The sequence below is a fragment of the Corapipo altera genome, unplaced genomic scaffold (genome assembly GCF_003945725.1).
Source record: "Corapipo altera isolate COAL_440 unplaced genomic scaffold, ASM394572v1 44, whole genome shotgun sequence".
NCBI lineage: Eukaryota > Metazoa > Chordata > Aves > Passeriformes > Pipridae > Corapipo > Corapipo altera.
In genome coordinates this window covers 8,684,369-8,711,925 of record NW_020884880.1, presented here as the reverse complement: position 1 = coordinate 8,711,925, position 27,557 = coordinate 8,684,369, and the positions used below count along the sequence as shown (strand labels likewise).

Genomic DNA, 27,557 nt, shown 5'->3' with positions numbered 1-27,557 from the left:
GAATATAGAGGTGTTGCCACACCAGGGACCTAGGAGCTGAAAGGAAGGGAAAAGTATATTCCCTCTATGAAAATGGAAGAGTGGAAGTAAAATATTATCTCCAGATATTGCAGGGTGAGGAACAAAAAGAAGGAAAAAAAAAAAGGCACTGAGTTAGCAGAGAAAGTACAGATGGGTGAAGAGGTACACTGGACTTTGGAGCGCAGATGTTTATTTTCCACAGCTGGATGTAGATGGAACTGTAATTTTGTTTGTTTGTTTGTTTTTTTAATCTTAAATTTGTTAATAAGTATATTATTCCATCTTAGTTTTGTTTCTTTTTCCTGATAGATTTTCTAGCTGTGTGTTCATTGGACTGCTCCAGAAAGGAGCAAGAAAAGATCTAGTGCAGTTGATTTATGTTCTGTAACTGGAAAATCTCTGTTCCAGCCTTGCTCTTTGTCACTTTTGTCAGATAATTTGCAATTTAAATTAGAGAACTAGGTGCTGTTTGGATTTCAACTCTGGAAACATGGGAAGGTACTACATAAGTTTTTAATTGCATCACGTATTGAGGAAGAACTTGAGGTATCTAGTATTGTTCCTATCTGGCAATTTTAAAATTTAATAGGTGAATAAAAATTCAAAATAACAATTTTAAAAGCAGCAATGTATCAGACTTGGACAGAAGACATTTTTTCTCCTTTTTCTTTTCACCTTCAAAACACTGGTGAGTTTGGAGTAAATTAGGCTTTTTCTAGCAGTTATCTGTATAAATCCAAAATCTCCTATCAGTATGATGACTAAGCAGATCTGAATTTCAACTCAAAACTGCAATGCAGACTCCTGTGCATAGCTGTTTAAGAGATTTTAGCTTAGTCTGTTTGCAATCTCAACGTTGACTCCAGAGTAGTCTGGGTCAAGTGATGATTATATTAGTGTTTCCAAATAAAATCCATGGGATTGTACTGCTGGTTTAATATAAGTCATTGATTTGACTGCAGTATCTGTACTGCTTGTAATATGGGACATAAATAAGCCTGAAGTACTGTATTCTCAGCCTGAAGAAAAAGTGATACCCTTTGTTAAACCCACTGACATCAAAGAGAAAGGTAAAAACAAAACATGCATTTTAGGCTTACACATCCTTTTCAAGTTGGCATTTCCAGAAGAACTATTTTAAGAGAGAACAGGAATTACTAGGAAATGGTAGAATTTAATATAGAAAATTTCACCATCCTACTTTAAGATATGCCTTTGCTGCAAGAATTAATACTCAGGCATGTGAGTCACTCTGCAAAAGCATACCTAAGATTATGCCTTTACTGATCCTTCATGACCTTAGATGTATTGCTGATGTCGTCATGTCAGCAGCAGTGGTGTACGTTGTTCCAATTCTTTCACAATAAACTGTGGAGAAACCTGCCTGTCTTTTTGGGAGCTGGAGGAAAGTTATGAAAATGGACAAGTGATAATTAGTCCTCTTGTAAAGTGAAGGAAGAACACACACAATCAGAAAGATTTTTCTTTTTTTTTTTTCCAAAAAGTAACATTAGGGAAAAAAAAGCAAAAAACCAAACTCGTGAAAAATTTGAGGAGTAAAACAGAAGTCGAAGATAAAGCAAACAAACCATGGAAACAATTAGAGGTATCAAATCTTTAGTCAACTACACATTGAGTACATAAAATCTACCCAGTTAAAGATTCTTCATAATGGCCTCTCTGACTATGTGTCTAACTATGAGGAAGAGGAGTGCCTGAGGAACAGGTTTTTCTGGAGAAGGAGGGATCTGGTAGTCCTTGTAAAACATGAAAAACAATTTGGCATTGACAGAGGAGCAGTTTTTAATGCTCTTTCAGGGGAGCAGACACTTACTTGTGTTGTAAAGTACACAGGGGAGATTATTCTGTTTTTAACAAAACCAGAGGAAATGTCATTCAAATAAGCAATGACTGTTGTACTCCTCTGTGTTGTCCTCTTCCTAATGCATTACAAGCAGCATTTCATTTCAGGAGTTTGAACTTGTTGTGGCTGTTTCCAAGAATTAAATTAAATCTCTACATTTTGTAGAGGTTTTTTGCATCAGTATGTGTTATAAACAAACTGCTGTAAGTGGGCAGTGAAACAACCGACCAGAGGAATGAAGGCAATTTACAAAGTGGCCTCGAAGGACTAAAGCTTCAACCCTGAGAGTATATACAGCACTAATAAAGTCCTTCACACAGAGAAAAGATGCAAACATCAGTGATGCACAAGGGAAGAAAGGTAAGAAGAAGTAAGCTTTTAAGAGAGTCTGTAGCATTTATGATTGCAAAGCAAAGCCTGAAAATATGACTTGACTACTTCTTAGGGGTTCAGGAGACATGGAAAATTTAAACAACTTACAGTTCCAATGGTATGATTCTTAGAGCTTTGCTAATGGCTCTGAACACCTGAGGTTGCTGATACTGCAGACAGAATATTTATTTTGCTCTTGGTTATTCAATTCTTCTCATTTTCTCCCTCACATCTGCCCCCTATAAGCAGATTAACTCTCTTAGAAAGTTTATTGCTTATGGATTAGGCATTTAGGATTCAGTGGAAAACATAACTTAAAAAAAAATAAAAAAGAAAGTTTAGAATCACTTCTAATTCCTCTCTGCTCAGTTTTTGGTTTTTTTAAAAGTATTTCCTAACTAAGGACCTCTTATACCATGTGTTAACTACAATACAGTTAGCCAGATTTCTCAGATTTCTCAGGATGATACCTTCATCTGGGTTTATGTAAAGAGTACACAATAGACACCAATTTTGCAGAATACAAACATGGTAAATGATGCTAAATTTTTTAATGCATATTGAATAACTTTGTTTTCTATTTGTCTTTCTTTTACTAGTTGTTAGTTTTATTAACTGAGTATTTCCTACCAAAGTGTTTTAGTTATAACCCATTTTGTGTTCTCCGTGCCACTGAAAATCTTAATTTTGTTTTTAAGTCACTGGCAAAGTTCTGTATTGTTGTAATACTTAATCAAAGCATCAGTATCACTCTAATCACTGTGTAAAATTGAGGCCCAAACACCTGCTTGGGATATACACCTAATGCCTGGAAGGATAACAATGATATAATGATACAAACAAATTCTTCTTACCAGAAAAATAAACTGAGTCCACTAGGACTCCATCACCAAACAAAACTAAAAGCCATGTACACAAATCGTTGAGAGGATACCAAGAAAAGGTACTTTTCAGACCTTGGGGCCCATCACAAAGGCTGATCTACCTCCTAGATACTCTGAAGTGTTGAAATATCAGAAGACAAACCTTTTTGCAACAGGTATTTGCTGATACCAGGTCAAGCATGGGTAACACCGAATACTCTGAAGAGCAACAGAAATATCTTTAAACTGCAGACATGTTCTCATGAGTCTTAACCTGCTTGAAAGGAGGAGAATCATTTACCCCAATGTAGAATAAAAATTCCATTTAACAGCTTTATCTTCAAATTACGGTATCATTCAGATAAAGAATTGCTTTGGTTGCTTCCAAAGGAATTTTAAGAATTAAGATTTTTTTCTAAACAGTTTGTTGTATTCTATCTTGCTCACCTTTATATTAGCAGTGTACAAATAGCATAGGAAGCCTTCTATTTGTGTGCATTATTTTCACAGAAAATCCCCAGCCAGAAGCTAAGCAGCTGATGACTAACATCTATGTTACAATTCTGACATGACTCTAGTCATGTCATGATAGACTTCTGAAAAAGACACCGGTGTAATTTTGAAAGAGTTTTCTTTGTATTAAAAATATAGTTTATCTGTAATACTTACTTAGACAGCTAGGATTAAGCTGCTAAGGGAAACAGTGTCTGTCTAGCTGCTGACAGCTGTTTGAATAGCAAAAAGTTTACTACAGTGAAGATATGTAAGCTGGCAGAAGCTTTAAAAGAAATTTAAGCCTCCAGTAAACAATTCTGAGAACATGAACATTGGGGAGATACTGCATCCTTACTGCAAATGATGAAGCAGGAATTAAAGCTGATGCTTCTTCAGTAATTATTTATCTAACACCCAACATTCACAGTATAATGTTTCAAATGGCCCTCTCACATATGTACCCTTGCATTTTCTGTCTGTGCTGCATCTCAGGTTAGTGTTGAGAAAACATAAAGTGAAATCTTTAATTGGAAATTATACAGTTGTGATCCTGATCAGAAACAAAACTTCTGATCAGGCAGCTCAGACCAAAAAGGTTAGAATTGGCAACATCCTGAAATAACGGAATATTCAAATTTCACACATAAAAGATGCTTTGAGTTCCCCTTTCAGTCACATTACTAGGTAGACTTTTGGGGTCATGTGATCTTATTTGAAATGTATTAGAATGCAACCAGAGAGAATTGCTTTTAAACAGTAAAGACTTAACACTTGAAACATTTAATGCTACAAATTCACCTCACCTTTGCCCCCCAAAAAGTGAATCCCAAACTAAACAACTCTATGCAAACTCCAACCAGAGTTACAAACTACCCTGAGCTACAAACTACTTAAATAGAGAACTGAAGACAAATTTTGGTTTACATCAGGTGTTATGGACAATCAGAACTAATTTACAGTATTCAGAAATAATTCTGTAAAAAATCTTTCTAGACTGTAGAGAAAGGTACAGAAGATCAGGCTTGCTGATGACATTAGAAACAGTCTTGTAGCCACTTTCATGAAACTGCTTAGTAAAGCAAAATTGGTCTGTTGTTCATTCAGTCTGTCCCTTCCCCAACCCTGCCGGTAGTTTCCCCTTTCCTTAGTCTTCCTTGTTTTCTTGTATTTGCTCTCCAAATGCAGGTTACTGCTCTTTCAGAGGTTATGATTAGGGCAATTAGGTCACTGATTTCATTTTTCATAAGCTAGTGAGCTAACAGTTATTTAGGTTGTGGAACTGCCCTCCTTTCAGGGTTTGGAAAATAATTTGCGCTCCTTTGTTCTTCACTGCAAGTTGGCACAGTTGCTTTTTTATTGCTCTGTCTTGCTTGTGCCTCTGCTTCTGTGTGTTGCATCCGCCTCCTCACAACTATATTTTTGTCTCTTAACTTAGTGCACTTGCTATGCTTTACTTTAAAAATCTTTATAAACTTCTGGGTGTAGAGCCTGATGGTGCTATCCCTATCTCCTCCTGCTGTATTTCAGATTTTAATGCTGCATTCATCCATCATTTCAGTAGATAGCCCTGGAGCTTCCAGTGGCTGCAGTGGGATTTCAAAGTGTGGATCTAAACCATCAGACAACTCTTTTTGCTTATAGACAGTGAAAACTGTAATGAATGCAAAGATCACCAGGATATTTAGCAAAAGGTAGTTGTTTTACAAATATGAATGTATTTGCAGCCATCAGTATTTGGCTACTCCTAGTTGAGTTAAGCATTTGTCTAGGCCTAAGAGAAAAAAATTCTGTGAGTATTTTAAGGACTGGGTGCGAAAACTTTCTGCCGGGTTTGCATTTGACTACAGATATAAATACTTGCCCTAACACAGTTCTTCACACTGTGTTTGTGGGTTTGTGGAAGTGACATGAAAAATAAGGTGTGTGCTGCTCTGCCTGGATGAGTGTGGTGCTAACTTGGCTGCTCCACTCCTGCTAATATGCTGGCTTCTTGCACCGCCAGTCCAAAGCTGTATGGAATGAATGCATGAAGATAAAATGGATAAAACTCTCTTACGGATGACTCGTCAAGTCTAATAGCGTTATTGTCACTTGAAGATGGGGTCAGGGAAACAAATAAGTGTTCTAGTGCTTATGGCCTACCATTGATAATTCTTTCAGTCTCTGTTGAAGCTTTGTTTCTAGACCTGTTCATATTAATTTAGAAAAAAACCTCATTCCCGGGGGAAAAATAATTGTACATTTTTTCAGTTATTCTAAGAATGGGAACAGGCAACATAACTGCAGCTTTCTTTTCTCTTCCTCCTTTAGGCTGCTCCCAGCAGTTTTTCAAGAAGTCCTTCATATCATCTTCTTTCCAATCTGCTGCCTCTTCTCACCTCTCCTTTATGATGCTGCCCCCTCTTCTGCCTTGGGTCTACCTTTACGTGGTTCAGTCCTTCCTCAAAGCCCCATTCCTGCTGTTGCAATTACGCTGCTTTTCCCTTTTGAAGTTGAGATGCTATTGACCAAAAATTAGAACAAAGCATTCTAGCATTAGTAACAATTTTGAATAATATTAAGGCTATGCTAACTGGTGTAAAATTGGAGAACAGTTTTCAGTAGAAGCATTGGTAGGTTTATTCCAGCAGTACCAGAATGAAAGGTGCTTCCCAGACTAGTGTACTGTTGGGCTGCCAAGTCCCAAGCAGAAGTAGAGGCAAACTCAAGTACAAAGTACAAACTGTGACTTCATCTTGCTGGGATATTTGCATAACATTTGCTTTTCTTTTACATCTAGCACACAGGATATATACAGCTTTGCAAAAAGTTTTCAAAGGGGATTATTTCTTTTGAAAACCTTAACTGCTATGTCTAAACATACAAGGTAAACAAATATGGTGCCAATAGACAGTTTCTTTTGCTAGACAATTACCTCGGTTCAACTACTGTCATTTACATATATTGATAAATCGAATGAGATTTTTACCTCCTGTTTACTCCTTACATTTTATGTACTGGGTAATTTATCTTATCAGTTCATGGTAGTGTGCCTTGCCCAGAGGATGTATTTATTGACCAGTAGATGCTTTAAGTATTTTGATTCTATTTTCTATCTAGCTAAGTACGTGTTTTTGCATAATTACACTACTGATGGTTTACTGACCACTCTGCTATCTTATGTGTACCTTCAGGGTTTCCTCTACCACAGATCTGAGCACAGGGTATTATCTGCTTGAACTGAAGTGTGACGAAAGCCATGAACACAGAGCCACAGCTGTGTACAAATATGACTGTCTTCCAAATAAACACCTTCAAAATGTTAGGGGACCAAAGCAATACAATGGATTTGGTATTTTTACAGTTCCCATTGCTTTATGTTTTTGAACAATTTGTAATTTATCAAGATGGTGAAAAACCATGTGCAAGATCACTGCTTGGTTCTGTTATTGTCAAGCCTATTGTTTAGAGTTGTGTATGTTGTGAGATTTGGATTTTCTCTGAGGGATCATCTTGGAGGAAGGAGTAATGCTAACATAAAACATTCCAAAATATAGATTCAGAAGTACAAAGCATATTAGATACTTAGAAAAGTACATTTTATTATTTAGAATAGGAAATAAACTACTATGAATATTGAGGATCTGCTCTTTTTGATTCACATGACTAACAGCTGAACTAAGAAGTGGGCAACCCTGAAGTTCTAAGTATTTAACAATCCCTGAGAAAATTACAGAACTTTGACAAAACCCACCAGTCTTAAGACCTGCTTAATGTGCTTCACATTTCTGCAAGAAAACAGATTTGACTTTTACTCAGGGCCAAAAAACACTGCAACTGAAGAAGGCTGGGTTTCTTCACATTATAACAGTAGTGTTGCTTCTTCTCCATCTTTCCTGATAACCACTACTATTTCTTTGGTGTGCATGTTGTATTATTGGGAACGCAGAAAAAATATTCCATCTTGTTTCTACTTTCCTAATACACCTAAGGCTAACTTCATAATTTTAAAATCTAGTTTAAAAGCAGCCAAAAACCTGAAACCCCACAGAACAATGTTTAAAGAAAGAGCAACAAGTTTCAAACAGGAATCTTTCCATGTATTCAAATACTGAGCTGTGGGGGCACGTTGCCTAGGGAGCAGGGCTCTCTAGGCTGGGGCAGGCATGGCTCTGGTTCTGAGGAGATGTGGCTTTATATGCCACTATTTAACAGCACTGTAGGTGACAGACTTACAGAAGTCTCTTTCACAGAGTCACAGGATCAATTAGGTTGGAAAAGACCTCAGAGATCATGGAGTCCAACCTATGATCGAACACCATCATGTCAATTAGACCATGGCACTAAGTGCCACTTCCCGTCTTTCCTTGAATACCTCCAGGGACAGTGACTCCACCACCTCCCTGGGCAGCCCATTCCAATGTCTAACCACACTTTCTGTGAAGAAATTCTTCCTACGTCCAACCTAAAACTCCCATGGCGCTTAAGAACTATGTCCTCTTGTCCTATCACTAGTTGCCTGGGGGAAGAGGCTGACCCACACCTGGATACAACCTCCTTTTAGGTAGTTTTAGGGAGGGATAAGGTCTCCCCTGAGCCTCCTTTTCTCCAGGCTAAACAACCCCAGCCCCCTCGGCCGCTCCTCATGGGACACGTGCTCCAGGTAGGACATGTGCTCTTTCTTAACATCTCGAGCAGAGAACGACGCGCAATGCTGTATACGTCACTGGTGGATGAGAGGCATGCTGCTTGGTCAGAAATTTAAGAAAATATTTCGATTAGCGCCCGCAGAACAGCTGCCTGGTACCGAAGAGCTCTGAGACAGGTCACACCAAAGGAGACAGAGAAAAAAAAAAGACAACATGCAGCAGAGCGCCTTCGACGATGGCGTTTCGAGCTCTGTGCCCCGCGGCCGGACCCCGGCGCCAGCCAGCGGTGTCAGTGGGTTCCCTCGGCCCGGCAGGGAGCGAAGCCCGGCCCCGGCAGGGGCGGCCCCGCAAGGCGGGCGGGGCGCGGCGGCGCACGTAGCCGTCCCAAGATGGCGGCCGGTCCGGACCGGGCTCCGAGGGTGGCGGCGGTGCCGGGGGCGGCGGCGGGCGGGCGCTGAGCGGGGCGGCGGCTGGCGGCGCTCGCCTCGCCTCGCCTCCCCGCGGGGTGCGGGGTAGCTTTCCGCGCGGCCGCCAGGCTTCACCATGCTGCGGGGCTAGAGTCGCCGAGGCGCCGCCGCAGCGCAGCGGGATAATAATGTTAACAGAGGTAAGAGCACTGCCGGCAGGGTGCGGGAGCGCGGGGAGCGGCGCTGCGCCCACCCGGGCGGGCAGCGCTCAGTGCCGCGGCTCTGCCGCCCGCCGGCGCCTCCGAGCTGCCTGGGCGGCGGGCAGCCTCCCCCTTGGCCGCGGAGGGCAGAGGCGCTGGCCGGCTCGCCCAGGGCAGCGCCGGGCCCCTCTTATCACCCTGCCTCCTCTCCAGGCAGGGCGAGATGGGAGCGGGGCTCTCCAGCGCCGCGGCGGAGCGCGGCGCACCGTGTCCGCTCCGTGCGGCAGCTGGGCCCGGCCCGTCCTCCCCGCGATCCCCCGCGGCGGGGCCGTGGCTGGAGGAGCGGAGCGCACCTTGGGAGGGGGAACCCGCCTGGGCTCCGGGCCGCGCCGGGAGGTGCCCCCGCCCGGGCCCCGCGCGCCCGCTCCGGCTTCAGCCCCTCTGGCCTCCTCCGGGGAGGCTTCGTGAAGGCTCCGTGTTTGCTTTCTCCTTGGAGGGCTTAAGCCGGGCGGCTCGGCTGTGCTTGCAGGAATCCGTGGCAGTAGGTAATCATTAGAAGTTGGCTACCCCGGCTCGCCGCTCCCCGGTGGGGGGTTTCCGTCCCGAAGCAGCCGGGCAGCTCAGCTATGAGGCAAGCAGGTATTTGAGGATCAGCGTGGGCTAGAAATGTCTGCTGTGTCCAAAGGCACTCTAAAAGGGGGAACCTGGCAGTACTATCTGCCCGTGCTTTCTAGTTGCTAGGAATAAGACTACCCCGTTTTCTGTTTTCCTCTACAAAGACCAATCGATTTTCTATTTTTATTGTGTCAGCAAGGTGTCTGGAGTGCAGATACTTCTCCAACATGATGATTGCATTACCCGTGTTTTATAATTTGCCATTTTATCCTCCAGTGAAGGTTATTCATCCAAAAATGAATTGTCTTAAGTCTTTCAGGGTGAAGGCTTGCTTTCTAACACCTGAAAAATTTAGCTCTGCTTTCCTGAATGACAGTAAAAAGTATCCTCTACCTTTCAATTTGCATCAGTTAAAAGTTTTAGGGCATTAAGAAAGTGGTTCTGTAGAGCCACGAGCTCTCAGATTTCCCCAGGAGGGTAAAATTTGTGGAATGAGTTAAACCTGTAAAAATACATGACCTATTTTTGCATTGAGGGTATTTGGTGGGTGGTCAAGATTAATAATGTCCATTAAAAAGAGTTGATGAGTGTGACGTGTAAGCATTAGCCATAGTAATTTAGATTATTTTAAGAGTGGCATAGAACGTTCTGGGTCAGTGCCTCATACTGAACTGTTTGTTCCTTTTGATGATGGCTCTGTGTGCCTATCCAAGACACTTTATTGTCTGGGAACTGAATTTTTTTTTTCTAATAATGCTGATATAGTGTGGATAGCAGTGTGGATGACACTTGATCCATTGGCTTTTTGAAGTTAAACCTAGTAATTACATGTGTGATGACGAGTTATAATACTTAGCCTTGGTGTCAGGAGGATTCTGATGTCTTCCTAGTTTCTGTATATAAATTATTTGTAGACAAAATGCTTCAGGGTAAAGTATTCCAGGCTTGTCTCTGCCAAGGACATGATTTTAAATTTTAAGCAAAATTGCGGGCTTTGCCTGCTTGAAAAGCAGTTGTAGGGAGTTCTTCAGGTAATCAGGCAGCTCTTACCTGTCAGGAGTACCCACCTAATGTGAACTGGAGGAGTCCTTTTCCAACACACTTTTTTGGGTGTTCTAGTGGCAACTTGGTAGCTAAAACATGAACCGTGACCAGACTTTGGACAAAGATGCAGATTGTTTCAAGTCTACTGATACATGTATTTCTCCTCTTCTCCTTTTTTTTTTTTTTTTTTTTTTTTTTGATATGTGAAAATTGAAATGGAATGTGTGGTGGACTGATATTAGAAGCAAACAGTGCACTTGGTTTTGGTGCTGGATTTTTGTGGCCTTGTCTGGTTTACTACTGTCTAGAATGACCAAGATCACTCTACTTTTTTTTTTTTTTTAGCCATTAAAAATTTATATCCATAAGTTTTATAACTTAAGAATGTAGTCAGTATTTTTTCTTGAATACATTTAAGCATGAAGGAAGGGCACAATCAGTTTCTACATGTATTGTTATCATGAAGTTAAAATATAACTTAGAGTTTGTCAAGGTCAGTTTCCTACATCCTTTGACTGTATCCATGTGTGCAGACCCTAGCAGATTCATTTCAGTTTTGTGTGGATGCAGTTAGAGTTAGGACTTTGTAATCAGTAATTTCAGGGGAAGATCGCACTTCCTGGCAGGAAAAAAAATACTGTGTTTTTTATTTGGCCCTTACTGCCCATCTTATTTCAGTTGCATTCAGAAATCATGTCATTGGATGCCAAGCTCATACACTTATTTGACTACTTAGCAAATACCATTTCTCAATTTTTCATTATTTTGGCCACCAAAACTTATTTCTGCAATCATGTTGAATACATTCTGTCTGCATGCATTCCAAGTCCTGCTGCAAGTGAGCATTTCCCTAGTCTGCTGCGTTGGCCTTTCTGTGTCTTTTTACTTGTTCCCCTTTTCTTGTTCATCAGATGTCTCCTCTGCTTTTCAAGACCCAGTGTGGCCTGTTTCCATGTGATTTACTGTCTCAGCACTTTCTCATCTGCCGAGGCCATGATGGACACAAGTTGCAATGATCTGTCTCTTGTGTTTTCGGACAATCATCTTTGTCCTGCTCGCCTCTTGTACTGCCCTGACTACAGTGATGCAGCTGATGTTTTACAACTTTGGCTCTTGGTGGTCAATAGTGTCTTAAATTCTGATGGGAATAAATATTCAAAAGGATTTTGACTTAATTTACAAGAAGTTTTAGAATGTTTCTCAAAGCGATGGCTGATGCTGTCTACATTTGCAGCCCATGCTACCTCTGAAGAAGGCACTGTATGTAAAGTGAGGAGTAGATTTCTTCTTTCTTTTTTTTCCCCTGCATTTACTCATTAAACTGCTTTGAGATGCTTGGTGAGGACTTTCTTCAGAATTTATCAGCAGCTAAATTCTTGACAACTTAATTCTCAGCTTAGCAAGGGTACCTTGTTGCAGTACCAGTGATGGTGGGAAAGATTTTTGAAATTTGATGAAGTAGCAAAACTTTTTTGTATCCACAACTAAAAGTGAACCATGCAAAATGAGCTCTGATATGTTAGTATTTTTTGTTATTGCCATCTGTCAAGATAATTCACTAACTACATGCAGTATTTCCTTTCCATTAAACAATCTACTTTTTAAGAGATCTTTAACAAACCTTTTTTTGTTAGACTGTGATACTAGCCATTGAGAACTGCTTTTGAGCAAAACTGAGTAAATTAGCCTGATTTTTAAGAATAAAGGTTGACTGAGCAGCTTGTTTGAACTTGCTTTAGAATAATAGTGAATTAGCCTTCCTGCAACAGTAGCACATTGTAATGTATGTTAGTCCAGCTCTGAAAGACACAGAACACAGTTGTAGAACACAGTTAACTGCATGATGTACTGTAGCATTTTTATCTTTTCCTTGATACATGGCAGTGGCAAATTGCTTGGATGCTTCATGTATCAGAAGTATATTCTGCTGGTAGACAACTTCAAATGTGTAGAGATTTATTGATGCATCGAAAGAAATTAGTTTTCTGTCCTTTTGTGAAACTTGTATGCTGGGGCTTTCTTTAGTGACAGTATTTTGCTAGATGAGATCTAGTGGGAGCATTAGTTGCAAGCCTTTGGGAGTAAAAATCCTCTTTCTCCTTCAGTATATTTTGTAGTTGAGGTCTGCATTGTCCCTAATTGTTGCTATGGCAGTTCTTTTAATACCTCCATATTTTGTAAAGTGTCAGTCAAAATTACGTGAGGAATGGTAAAATTAAGAAAACTAATCTTCTGAAAAGAATGGTTTTTGTATGTTCCAAGTACTTGCTTTTAAATATTTTGCTGGCTACTAGTAAAAGATAGTGTCTAAACACTCAGGACTGTTCCTAGAGTGTACAGTTGGGCCTAAACTGCTGAGACTGAATGCAGAGTTCTGCAACAATTCTAAAATATCAGTCTGGACCATTCCCCAAAGCTGTGTGGAAGAAGAATAGTGTGAAGTTCCTTACTTCAATAAAAATACTAATAGCTTGTCTGGTTAGATAGCTGAAGGAGCTCCATGATGATTTCCTTGGTCTGGTTGCACTCTAGGGAATTATCTCTGTTTTAAATATGTTTGTCCTTTTCTCCCCACCCTTACAAAGATGACAAAGCATGTTTTCTTTTGAACTAGCATTGAGAGAATTGCTATTATTAGAAACAAGAAACCATTGGGGTTATATGTAAGTTATTTGCACCACTTAAAGAATTAATATTTAGAAGTCCCATTAGCACTTTTCCCCGTTGCTTGGCTGAGAATACCAAGGCTGAAATGATAGAAAAATCAATTGCAATTGTTACTTGCAGTTACATGAGAAAGAAGCTTCCAGAATCAAAAGTCATCGTGATCTTGGGCACAACTGCTTCTTCTTCTCCCCCTGCCAAAGTAATGTCTGATTTCTGAATTAAAAACCTGAGGCATTATTTCATGAAGTAAACATATTGACAAGCTTTAGCAAGAGCACTCTAAACTTGTTTACATAATTTCTATAGTATCATACCTTAAAATGATAAATGCATAATTGTGATTTACAGGTATGAGTTGAAATGGGTGTTTATTTTTAATGTGAGTAAGCATAGTTGATAGGTATGTTCAGCTAAGGGGACTCTTTTTATACCTGCCATTTGTTTTGCACGAGAGATCAATTCCTACCCTGTCAGAGTTTGGGAATACCTGTTAAAGATCACAGTTATTCTGAAGCAGGAGTTGTGTAAAATTGTCAGAGAGCTGAAATGGTTTTCTGAAGAAGTTATGTTGTTTTCTGTGTCAAAGGGGACATGATCTCAGTTACGCGGTTAAAATAGTGTGAGTCAAATTTATTGCTGTATTTTAATTGGCATTTTACAAACATTTAAGAAGTCCTACGGATTTGTAACTAGCTTTGTTCAAATGGGATTCTATGAAAAATCAGAGGTTTCCAAGGTCAGAATACAGAGTTGGACCACAGCAGTTAGTACAGCACTTGTTTTTGAACCTATTTTACCAGTGACACTGATATTTTTTCAGTCCTGCTGTTTTACATATTTCTCAGAGAGTGAGCACAAGGCTAATTTGTTTTGAGCCTCACCAGTTTGTCAGTCCACTAGTTGCCAGCAGGAGGAGATAACTCGTCTCTTCTGGCTTGCTTCCAATTAAATCCCTTCATGCCTCAAATGGCTGCATGGTGTCCTTTCTGCAACTTCACTTGGAAGAACTTTTGAGAATCAGAAATATTAAATTTCAAGAACTGTGATTTGTTGGTTTTTTAATTATTTTTTATTTCACAGTTAAAAACAGCGCTGTGTTTATTCCAGTGAGGGCTAATGTGGCCTAGTTAAAAGTTCTCAGGTACCACTGATGTCTAAAATGTTTAATTCAGTATCCCGTTGTAGTTGGAGTTTTGGGTAGGAGGATGAGCCTTGCACATTTTCTCTCCAAGAATGTTCATGAGTTTGGGAATGTACTTTGAAGAGCGTTAACTGCCTAAATGCAGTTGTGCATTTGTTACAGTGTTATTTTTATTTTTTATGTCTGTTCCTCTGCCTTTCTTCCCTTAATCCCATGCTTCTTCAAGGAACGGAGTGATCCCAGTTCTATTTTAATCAAATCTGTTTGTGTCAGAATGCTATTATTTCATAAATGTCACTATTTTAAGATCACATATTCCTGTTCTTCTGTATATTTTTACAATTCTAAGAAATGGCTGTACTCAACGCTTCTGCTGGTGCCTCTAAAGCAGTGCAGGTTAGGCTGTCTCTTGTGATGTAAGGGAATGAACTTGAGCAGGAGGTTTGAATTGCTCCATGTCCTGTAGGATGCTCTGCATTTCCACTCTTCCAGTCAGTGCTGTTAGACAAGGCCAAGTAGCAAATACTCTAGAATCTTGAAATTCTCACATCAGAAGTTCCACTGATTATGAAACAGTGCCTCAGACCTGGGATAATTTCTCTCATAGCTCTTAATTGGTACTGAAGGCAATGAGGAACAAACGTGTGATGTTCCCAGTCACCCTCTATTCAGCATTTGGCATTTCAGGCTGCAGGGTGAGTTGAAAATCTGGTGGCGTACATGCTTTGGGAAACAAGTATGCAACCAGTGTAACTGTAGAAAGAGTGATTGCTTTAAAGCCTTGCTGATTGTCAAGATGATCTTATTTGATTTGGAGAGATGAGGGAGCCTTGCTTGTTGCTGAGCTGCTGCTGCAGTCTCTGAGTCTTCAGTCCTTCCTCCTATGTGAGGCCAACTTAAACCTTTGCGCTCCATGTCCTTTATAATAACTCGAAACTTTGTTTATTTTCAGTTTCCCCAACTGTTGTAGTGTTTGATAACATTGTATCAGCTTACTTTTTTGAAACATGTTTTTATTTCTGTATAAAAATATTTTTTTTATTTTTGTGATACTTTGAAAATAATAGGATCAGTAATAATGGTATCTGTTCCTTATCCACTGAAGGAACTATTTGTGCTTGAAAATCACATCTGTATTTTGATGCGTGACTATTTTTAATTTTTTCTTTTTTTCTAAAAAACTATGTGAGCGGTTCCCTTCCCCCAGTATATCTTGGCATATTTCTTATTGATAGACATCTTAATTTTTATTGAAGAGTATATTTGATTGAGGTATCTAACCTCTTCTAATGTATGTGGAAGAAACATACTTTTTTACATTTTTATACTCAAATTAGTATTTCTGATCACAATGCTAACAAACTGAAATGTCGTCAACTTTGTAAAGTAAAATCATATACTATGGAAATTTTAAATCTTGTGATTTAATGTCTGAATTACAGATTTAATCTGATGGTACATATAATGAAATAGTAATTAATATGGTTTGTTTATTCTATAAAATTTAAAAATTCTTATGGAAAACAAATTGTTTTTTATGAATATAATTTTCATTTTTTGGTAAGAAGGTATTTCTTTACAACACTAGACCAGTGCTTCATGCTTGCATTAATTTGATTTGCGTATTTACCTAAAACTTTCAAATAAGCTTTATATTTATTTCTTCATGTTGGTTTTAAGGTCTGGACTTTAAACGGTATTGGTCTTCTGTCTTTCAGTTGACAGTTGTACTACTACAACTCAATTTCTTGAGAATATTATGAATTAACAAGAGTGAGACCAACAGCAAACAATATATCTAGAAATGTTTCTAAGTTCTTCCATTACTTTATTGGTTATTTTCCTTTATTGAATTTTCCAAGTAATGATGGTCTGCCATTGCCCATTACTGTTACTTTTAATTGTGCTTTATTTTACTCATACCTTTTTTGTTTTCTATTTTAAATAATTTTTCTATTTTAATAATCTTAATATAACATGATACTTGCACTCTTCTTAATTTTTCTCTTTAGATTTCTAGAGAATTGCCTATAACTCCTATTTCTCTTATTCTCTAATTTTTGATGCATTATGCAAAACATTTTTTTGTTTTCCAGTGATCAAAATAATTGCATTGTTGCTTTTTGGAATAGTATACCTGGGTTAGTCTATGAATACTTCCACCTTGCTGTCTGTATGGTTCTTTGGTTTATTACTTGTTGTTCTTGTGTATTTCCTTCTTCTTTATATTTTTCCTTATATATTTATCTTTGTTTTCCTTCTTGTATCAGGTCTAGCAGCTAAACAGCAACTGCATTCTTTTGCCTTGGTGAGCCAGCCTTCTGGAGAGATATGAGGGTGGGAACAAGGGAGAAGGTGCCAAATCAACAGCTGCACGGTCCAGTGCTAGAGAAGTGTGTAGTGCTATTCTGCATTTCCTTCTGTGTAGATCTAAAGGGAATCAATATCCAAAATAATTCCTGTCCTTTTGAAAACAGGGAATGTCATCATTCCTTCTGTGACTTCCGAATGTATCTCTGACTCCAGAAAAAGTTATGAGTAAGGTTTGGTAGCTCCACTTTGGTGAGGTTTCTTTTTTTGTTCTTGACAAAGTGGCATTGATTCAAGTTTTCAGATATCTTCTGTAAACTTGCCCTGAGAGCTGGATACTCAAATGACTCAATTAGTTTTATCTATAATTAGTTTCAGTCTATAATCTTGAAGTGGCAAATGTTGATGCGCCATTTCTGTGGTTTCCTTTCCCCCTCCCACTTCAAATTCATTGAAATATCTTGGAATATTCCATGCCCTGATGTTTGAGAATGAAGTGTTCCAGCGAGTTCATAGAAGTGTCCCTCTATATAAACATTATTTGTACATATTCACGCTTTCTTTCCTTCTTCAGTGTCTTAGTGGGAAGGGTAGTATATGCACCTGAGAGATATCCAGTTGATATGGTGATTCTGGGCCTAGATTTTTTGTGAGAGAGGAGAAGACTACTTGAGGCTAAAAGATTCATTTAGAATACTCAACAGACTTTTTGTTTTCATAGAGAGGTCAGATGGACAGAGGTTATGGAACAGATTATTGGAAGAAATTGTAGGAGGCTCCACCCTACTTACACTTATATGTTTGCTTCTGAGCTACACATTGTGGTGCCTGTGAGCAGCGTTCTGTAGCAAATCACTTGATAAAACTTGTGAAGTTTCTCAGGGTTGTGCAGGCAGCAGACAATGGTTTTCTCAGTACCGGTATTCAGGAAAAGGCAGAAGTGCACAGGGGACCATGAAGGACATGCACAAAGCAAGTATGCCTTCCCAAAAGGGATGGTGAGCCAAATAGCTCTTGGAAGTGAGTGGGTAAAGCACACAAGCAATAGGAACTGGAAGAGGGATTAGGAAAGGAGGATATTAAATACATGAGGGGGGAAGATTTGGTTTCTTTATATTATATTCCCATTACACTTATCCCATTGGAAAAAGACAATAATATTTAAACACTCCCCCCACTCTTAAGTAAGGACATTTTTTGCCATGCCCTCAAAGTGCTGATTTTTTGTGTTGACACTGTCCATTCTGCCAAGAGTTAGACATCAGCTGCTTATTAAAGTTGCAGTCTTCCTTGAATATTGTGAACTGCTGAATAACTTGGTGACACTGAACTAATCTCTATCTATTGCTTTTTTTTTTGTGCAACTGGATAATATTCTGTCCAGAAAAAGAGCTGCCAGGAACTGGAAGTTTTGAGGCTTACTCTAGTTTTATAGAGGTTTATGTCATTTGTATAGCAGCTGTTTCCATGGTTATTTTTGTCTTCACCCAGTAAGTATGCTTCATAGGAAATTTGGCCTTATTGGAGTTTGGATGTACTCTCAGAGACCACTGGGAATTTATAGTGAAATAGTGGTTGTATCAGAGTTTCTCTGTTTTGTAACTGGAGAACATGTATGGCAGTCAAAGAACTTTATTGAATTTAAGCTTGAGAAGGAAGCAGTGAAGTAACACCACAGTTTTTGGAGGAAGATGCTACTATTCTGTCAATGGATTTAAGTTTCTTAAAAAAAACTATATTTGCAGCTTGGGATCTGTTTGTTTTTTGTGTACTGAAAACTGCTTCTTTATGATGCATACTCTGCTTTGAAGTTCTTCTATTTTTATATCCATTTCGTTTATATTTTGCTAATTACAATGCTGATTAAAAAGTACTATATACTTGTAAAAAATGTTGGGGAACTATCAGTAGATTTTTTACAAGAGAAATTAGATATAGTGTAGAGGTGATCATTTCAACCTTGAAACTAGTTCATGATGCTGGCACTGGTTGAGGTCTTGGAATTAAAAGAACAAAACGACCCCCCTGAGTATTAAAATCGGTGAATACAATGTTGGTAGCTCTTTCTTCAGATTCCAGTGCTTAGGCAGTAGAATGCCTTTTATTGTGTTGGTGGTAGGTGTGTAGAGACTACTGCTCTTGCAGTATTTTTATTTTTATATTATATAATATTTTACATTATATTTATAATATATAAAATATTTATATATTTTTTATATTATATTATATTTTTAAAGATAAAGATGAGCATCAAGGAGTGGAGGAAGGGGATAATACTTTTAAAAATTGTTTTACTTCTCAGTCACATAAAAGAGGGTCAGAATATTAATTGGGAGCACCAACAACCTTTCTAAATCTACCCTTCTCTTGGTGGCCAGTATAGCCAGTATGTGCCTTCATTATGTGGATGTATTTTGTTTTGGCACAAAATCCCTTGTGGTGGAATCAGATATTGTACATTCATTTCCAGATGGATTTGGTTTGTAGTAGGGAGACCGACACTGGGCACAGGACTCTAGGAGTGTCCAAATAGAGAGCAAGAGTCACTTTACTGGACCTGCTGGTGACATTTCTGTTGATACTGGGTAGAATACTGTTGTCCACCTTTGCTATGAGGGCACACTGCCGACACATGTTCACCTTATGGCCCAGTTCTGGGTCCCTTTCTGTAGAGCTACTTCCCAGAGAGTTGACCCCAGACTGTATTGTGACCCAGGGTATTCTGTCCACCCCAGATGCAAACCTGTGCTTGTTTTTGGTTGAACTTCCTGAGGTTCGTGTCAACTCATTTCTCTAGCCTGTTGACACCCTTCTGAATCCTCCAGTGTACTGAGCACTCACCCCACTTTGGTATTCTGTGCTACTTCCTGGGAGTTCCCTGTATCCCATCACTCACATTGTCAAGACCTAAAAGATCATCAGTCTCATACTGATCCTTGAAGATCCCACCTACTTACTGGTTGCCCACTGAACTTGCACCACTGATGGTGTCTCTGCATCCAGCAATCCGGTCAATTTTCCACTTACTTTATAATCTACTCATCCAGCCCATACCTCACCAATTTTGTGATAAGGAGGCTGTGGGATATTGTGCTAAAGCTCCTCTGGTGCCAGTAGAGTCCGGGAAATCATTTATATTGGCTTTCTGTTGAGCTTTGGCTTTTTGGATTCCATGATAGTGGTTGCAGTACTACCTGTAGTCAGGGTGCCATTTGACATTACAGCTGAGAAATTCAGTGTGTTTTCTCCTTCTGAACACTACATTGTTGCTTATAGATTTTCTCCTCCTTTATAGTAATTTAAAAGAAGAACACTTTCTTACAGGAGTGGTGAGGGATGGGGATTTTTAAACCATGTTATTTCATTTACCAAAATAATTCTACAAAGATATATGACATAACTGACTGGTTAGAGACTAGTTAGCCTGATCACTAAGGACAAGGTAGAAATTAATTTTTAGTCTTATTGAGTATTAACTTGTTGAATGTTGGGTAGGAGGGTGAGTATTACTGAAGGACTCCTTCTGGCAATTGTGATAGATAATATGAATTATTTTCTTCCATTTATGCTCTTTGACATTTGTATCCTGACCTAATAAGGCAAGTATCACAGAATCATGTCAATCTTTATATTTGGCCTAGTATTAGATAAAAATATTCTTAAGGTTATGTTTCTAGTGTAATATTTTTAAAGTAACTTTTTCATCTAGATGAGGAATGTTGCTTATTTGGGAACTGTTAGATTGTGGTATGTAGTATTAAAAGCATAAAAACCCACAGTAAACCACTATACTGCATCCCTAGCAGTTTCATCTTAAAGTTAGTGGGATACTGCTGAAAACTGTGCTGCAAGTGTCAAATAGCACATGTAGTATCACCAGCGGATTAAAGAACTAAACAAAACTCTTGGATGACTAATTTTATAGCCTGAGGAAGCCAAAGTCCTAACACATTGTTTAGAAGTTAATGACTAGATCTTTCTACAGTAAACTTAAGTACTAGATTTTGTGTGTGTGTATAATATTTATGTATATGCAAAATATGTGTAAACACATGTAAGTTAAACTCTCAGTAAAAAAAAAAAAAATCACACATCCTGCAGATATGAATTGAAACATATGGTTTATCAGTCTGTTTAGAAGAAACTACTGAGTCTGAGGAGTTTGCTTGAAAATAATTATTTGCTTATTTATGCTTTCAAGCAAGTCATCAAGTGGTAAAAACAAAAATTTTAGTATTTTTTAAGTATAAAGTTTGAAGGTATTGTCTGCTGTTTACATTAAATGAGTTGTTAGGGAAAAGCAAAAAAAAGCTCAATAGCTGCTGCTGCAATGTGCAGTTCCAAAATGTTCATAATTTTATGTAGTTTGTCTTATTTTATATCTTTATGTCTTTGACAGTTTTGTATTTGCAAAAAGTAGGCACTTTTACTTTGTTTCACTTTTTGTTTTTGTGGGGTGGTGGTTGTTTGAAGTTACTGAGATTTTCTAAAACATACTGGATTACTGTGCATATTTTTTTTGAGCTGATTCTATCAATTAAATATTGCACAAACTATTTGGCACACAGCTGCTGCTGTGAAATTGTGTGGTATCTCCATAGAAAATATAATGGATTTATTTTAAGAAAAGTAATCATTGTTTATCAGATGTCTTATAACCCACCTTTTTCCACTTTCTCCTCCCCGTAAAGATCATAGGCAGGAATAGGTTGCCTTTAAATTGAAGACTGTGTCCCAAATTTGATACAAATTTTCTTAGTAAGTATGAGCTGATACAGGTAATGGCATAAACTGGGCAGCAGGATGGAGATTTAAGTTCGAGGAACAGGCAGACATTTATTGCTTGGCAGAAAGGGTGTTGAGTTGAAGTTACCACTGTCATGGAAGAAGAGCTTAAAACTAAAGAAATTTCTACCTTCCAAAAGCTCAGCTGTTAAGATACAAAGCACCTTTTTAAAAATGTGCCCAATGCAACTGTTTCTGTAGTATCCCTGAGCTTTGCCCTGCAGTTTTTATTAGAAGAGACATAGAGACTGCCTATGAGATCTGATTCTTAGGGAGAGAGACTGATTTAATGTATTTGCTTCCAGATAAATATGGGGAACCTTAAGTGGTAGAAATTGTTCTAGAAGTAAAGCTGATGATTAAGTTCATTCAGTGGAACCAGGTTTCTTTAGCAGTGAAAGAAGAAAATATTGGTGAAAAGAACTTTTAAATAACTCTTTGGTGTAGTTGAAGGCAAGAAAGTAAAAAGCTTAAAATGCTGCTTGAGCAGTAATCACAAATGAAATCACAAGAACAGTTTCTTGACTAAAGAGCATGTAACTTCATTATTTTTAGCTCTTTAGGAGTACAGAAGTATTTTATTTTTTTTTCACTTGAAAAAAGTTCTGGGGGCTTCCCCCTCTCTTCCCTTTGCAATTGCTTTGCACTAGAAAGACTTGAAATACATGTAATCTGTTTATCTGTAGAACAGTCTAGATTATCTTATTGGCTTAAATTCAAGATAGAGGGATTACTTTATTTTCTCACTTTAGATCACCCTAGGTGATCCTGTCAAGCAATAAACCTGGCCCTGTTTCAATCACCTGAGGTGATCCAAAATGCTTTCATCTTTTTATCTTGTTTTCTGTCCAAATAACTAAATTAGTTTGGATACAAGTCAATATGGATTGTTACAAAGGAAAAGGATCACTTTCTTGGAAAAAGTATTAAATATGAGGTTGAGTATGTCACTTTTATATTTAAGAAAGTATCTGAAAGTTGGATTGCATCACTTATTTCTCATGGCTATCCGAGATGCTCAAGTGTTTCTTTTAAATTTGACCAAAACTCCATATCCTTTTAAACTAGAACATGATTCAGAGTGTGTTTTAATGCATGCATGTTATCAAAAAGAATGTGTGTATCTGTGAAGGTTGCCTCTTGCTTTTGTAATAAGAGAAATACTTGGGCCATCCTCAAGAAACAGTGACATGAAATGAGGCCTTCTGTCCCTTGCTGATAGTTCTGCGGTATAATAAAGTAGCTGTTAGTGCTGAAAATAAAAGTTAGTAAAATGAAGGTCAGTTTAAATGAAAATTTTCACTTCCTAATTTCATGTAGTGATCAGCAATACTGGCAGAGCAGGTGTGAGAGAGGAATTAAAAATAATCTTTACTAATCTTGATTCTTGACTCCAGGCTGAATTTTACTCTGCTTTTTTCACTTGAAAAGAAAGTTTGATGTTGAAAATGTTTACCATTTCTGGTAGAACTGGAAGTGTTAACTGAAAGGTTGGTCTTTTTCTTGCAAAGAACCAATTCTATAAAAATATGGAACGTAATTTTTCTATTTTTATTGTAATTATATTACTAATTCAATACTAATATTCTGACTTTAGCAAACAGGCAGGTTTTACTAATGGAATTTGTTGGATAAATACTGAAATTGAAGTAATATGCACAATAACTTTTAAACTTTCTTGTTAAACACCGTAATGTTATGTATTTTAAAAAAAAGGTCACATGTATTTTCATTTAAAGGTTTGCACTTCTAAAGAGTTTCATGAATAGTCAACAGTGCAGTAATAGTGGTCTTAGAGTATAGATGGAAAATTATTGCCAGGAAAATCTGAACTCAGTACAATTAGACCTGATTGCGTTTGAATTAATCCAACTGTTAACCAGTTAAGCCATTTGACATGCAAGGTGTGCGTTGAGCGGAAGAAGAGGTGAGGTGGAGAGTGGACAGGTGGACTCTTGTGTAACAGGGAAGGAGAGTTTCCAGCCTCTTAACCCAGAAGGATCAGCAGGAATACAGCACTTATCCAGGAAAAACTTCACTGGCCAAACTTCTTAACTCTTAACATTGTGTAATTTTATTTATTTAAAAGATGATCAGAGTATATTTATATGCTTTAGTATTTTAAGCTTGCTTTGGGAAAAATAATAAATCTAAACTTAGAACAGTAAAATCAAAATAGACTACATAAAGTTCCTTCTAAAAAAATTTAAAAAAAATCCCAAGAGTTTTCTTGTGAGTACTGCAGTAAATTGTTGTGTAGATTCACTACAATTATCTTTACATAGTCTGAAGTGGCAGTGGAGCTCAGGGTTTTGTTTTGCTTTGCCCTTTTGGGCTAAGGAAGGAAAAAGGAGAAAGGATAAGAAGAAAGAAGTTAAAAAGAGACCTTTAGTGATGTTAGGAAACCATAATATGCAGAACTCTTCAAAACCCTCTTTGACATGTCTTTCAGTTGATTGCTGTATTTTTTCCAGATGGGAGAAGGTAGCTATGGAGTTGTTAATGGTTTATTTTACAACTGTTAAATATTTCTCTGAGTACTGTAACATAACAATTTCTCTGGAGTGAAATTGGCACTCTAGTTGGTACAGCTTTCTAATTTTACTTGTCATGCTAGTGAAGAGGCAGTAATTTGAAACCTAAAATAATGTTTTTAATCAGTTGACAAAAATGACACTCACCTTAATTTTAGAAAGGTTTATATGTGAACACGCTCCATTTACACTCAAAATGGAAGTCAAATTAAAAGGCAGATGTGTAGAATTAACAAAATTAAACTTGACATCTACTTTATATGTAATCTCTGACAATTTTTTTTAATGTGAGCCCAGAGGAGGCATTAAATACATTTGGTATAGCATATTAGAAAAGCTCTAATAGTTTCAACTACCCAAATGGAAAGCAGTGGTTTGATTATCAATGTCTTGTTTGGGACAGGTCAGCTACAGTAATTTTTAATGTATGAATGGACGAATGTAATTTGATGAACACAGTAAAGGAATTGTGAGCAAAGAAACATGTTTTTATTTTTAAATGACACTGTTCTTTCAAAGTTCAAATTATTCTGTTGCAACCATTACATTTGAAACCAGTCATAATCAGCAATCTTCCCAAGTGGTACAGGTCTGTTGGATGCTGCTGTAAGTAGGTGATTCCACAGCCTGACTTTTCTGTATGGGTGTTCTTTATTTCCTCTCGTACTGCATCTCCAACCTTGGAACCACAGTTACTCTGAATATGTGGGGAAATTGTGAAGAGAGACAAGTGCTGGGAAGAGCTTTTTGCTGGAGTGAGAGTACAGTGGCACCTGGAGCCTCAAGAGAAAACACGTGTGTCTGCTGTTTGGGGGCACCGAGGAAGATAGGAAGAACCTGTCATCTGGACTTCTGGACTTCTGGAGTAGCACTTGTTTTGCACTAAACTAGAGACACTCGTATATCTTACTGCCAGTTGCAGGCTAAAATTGACAGCACTAGTTTAAATCCAAACGACAAACCTATGTTACCCTGGTGAATCATTTTAAGAGAAAGGTGTGTCAAGGCTGAGGATTTTACTTAAAGATGGGAGAGAGGCAAAGGTCTGAAAGCTTTGTCAGCTGGATTAGGCAAACAAGAAACCTCCTGAAGCTACCTGTTAGTAAGATATAATTACGCTTTTTATGGGAATAAATAATTGCTGTTGTGGATTTATATAAGGTCCTGTGTGAATGCTCATGTTAAGTCACATAGTCAGCTTAGCACTGCCAGCCATAAGGGTATGCAGCTAAGACCATCAAAATGTTGCAGTGATTTGCTGGATTCCAAAATTTGGATATGAGAAAAAGAAAACTGCTAGGTTTAAACAAAAGCCTTAGACTGACAGAGACTGGGAAAAAACCTCCATGTGGAGTCCAGACAAGGATCCGTTGGTGTCACGGGTTTGGAATGTCCTGCCCAAACCTGGAGAAAGCATGCCCTGATCTCATCAAACCTGTGCAGAAAACCTTTTGTGTTTTATCTCTGCTTTTGTGTTACCTGTTCCCCCCATGGTCTACTCTGGCCTCCAATCGGGAGGTCTGGAGACACACCATCTATAATGCTGCTGATGCTTTTGAGAAATCACACAGGATCACCCTTGAGGAGAAAAGACAACACAGAAAGAATCGTGCCTTGCAGAATACACCATCTAAGGAGTCTTTCTGCTGTGCCTTTTGCAACCTGTCATGCCTATCTTGTATTGGCCTTTTTAGTCACCAACGCACTTGCAACAAACGTGGGTAGAGCCCTTCCCAAATCTTCGTTCGTGAAGCCCAGCCATGATGATGATGTGTTACCTGTTCCCCCCATGTAATCCCCCTAAGATAAGATGGGTTTTTCCCTATGATGTAAGACCCCAAGATTTGTTAACCTGGGTTTCCCCTGATGTCATCCCTGTGAAAACCCTTGTTTAGAATAAACCCAACCTCCTTATGAATATACAAACCCACCATGAATATGTAGTACCTCAGGCCTATAAAAATACCAGTTTTGTGCAAATAAAAGCATTCCAGTTTCTTGCCTCCCTGAGATCATCTTAGTTTTATTGACCTCTGCAGTGGTTAGGAAGCAGGAACCAAAGAAAGAGAAAGCAGATGTATATAAGAAAGCAAATCTTAATGTACTACTTTTAGTAGCTGGCTGTATACTGTGGGAAAAGAGTTCAGTGGGAAAAACGGACAAAACCTAGTAAAATAACCCAACTGGTGGTGTCATTAAGGTGATAGTCTCTAAAAGCTGAATCAAACACGTGTTAATATTCACCTGTGTGTGTCTGTTCTCACCTGATAAGGCTCTGCAGTGCACTGTTTGAGCTTACAGACAACCCTTTACTTCAACTGCAATTTAATTTGCTAAACTAGTTCCATACTGTACAAAGTTACCGTGTGTGACCATGATGCTCCATTAGCCCATTGTGTATATAAGCTTAGTAATACACTGCAGAACTCTGTGAAATCTTAGACTTGAAAGCTAAGAAGTGGTGATGGTGGGGAAAACATACGGTATCTGTAGTGGTGGTAAGCAAAAATGGCTACAACTGGTGAGGTGGAACAGTTGTTGTTCTGCAATAAAGATCATTTATCCATGTGTGTATGGACACGGTATGTACCCAAACATGCCTACCACAGGACTAAGGCCTGTGTACCTCTTTAGCTTTTAGGTAACTGTCCCTACTTCCTTTAAAGTCAGTGAACAGTGCTATGCCAGTTCAGCTTGAAAGTTTACCTTTCCAACCTAGGGCATGTCAGGGTCTGGATGGCTGCGACTTAAATGCCAGCATTTATACCATTTATTCAGAAGACTGACTTGTTCTTTCTGTCAAGAGTAGTAAGCATTCACCCTGCAGTTAACTTTAGTAAGGCTAGACAGAGCTTTAGTAAATCTGTGAATCTTCTAAAAAAATAATATCATAAAACTGATTTGGAAATGAGTTGCAAGCAGGGTTTGAATTTAAATACCTGAACCTATTTTTATGCTGATCAACTGTGTAGTCATATTTGTGTAATGTTTAGATGTTCTTTTATTAGTTGATTTGGATGTGTTTAAGGAACTTTACGCAAAGTTTTCATTTTTTTCCGAGGAGTTATACTGCTGAAGTGCCTTTTAGAAGTGTGAAGTTAGGAGAAGTTTTTTTACAGTCAACCAAAAGGGTACCATCCTGATGATTAAAATCCCTTTGAATGTCTCAAAATCTGTAAGACTATAAACTACGCATTTAGAGTATACAAGAATTGGGCCAGTATCTGTTGTACTTGCTGCAGTGTACCAAGTTGTATGAATTTTAAGAAATCCTATTAAAATACCAAATGAGATTTGAATCTCTGTAGCCATATGCTAAATTGCAAAACTAGAGCAGAGGACAAAAGGTTACTGTTTTATTTGAGTTATAGAACTTTCTTTGTTAATTATGCATTCATCCAACTCTGAATATGCATCCTGCCATCTAGTTTAATTAAGTCATTTAGAGTGCTTACCCCATATTTAGAACTTAAACTTTTTAAAATGACGCCATTAAGGGTACTGGTTTTTTGACCAAAAAAAAGATCCTGATTAAATGTTGTTTTCTATGTGCATATCTTCCTTATCTTCCTATGCTTGTAGTGTTCTGTAGAAGTTTTAAAATGTATTTT

General features: G+C 38.3%; 1 protein-coding gene across 2 annotated transcripts in view; it reads left to right on the top strand.

The window, feature by feature from the left end:
* Nucleotides 1-8,582: 8,582 nt before the first annotated feature.
* SNX13 (sorting nexin 13) overlaps nucleotides 8,583-27,557 on the top strand; it is a 67,760-nt gene continuing 48,785 nt past the window's right edge. Inside the window, exon 1 of one of the 2 annotated variants that reach the window (XM_027639148.1) lies at nucleotides 8,583-8,850. In XM_027639148.1, coding sequence (XP_027494949.1) covers nucleotides 8,839-8,850 — 12 coding nt within the window. In that variant the 5' untranslated portion in view covers nucleotides 8,583-8,838. The remainder of the gene's footprint in view (nucleotides 8,851-27,557) is intronic. The other variant, XM_027639147.1, reaches the window with a different exon arrangement.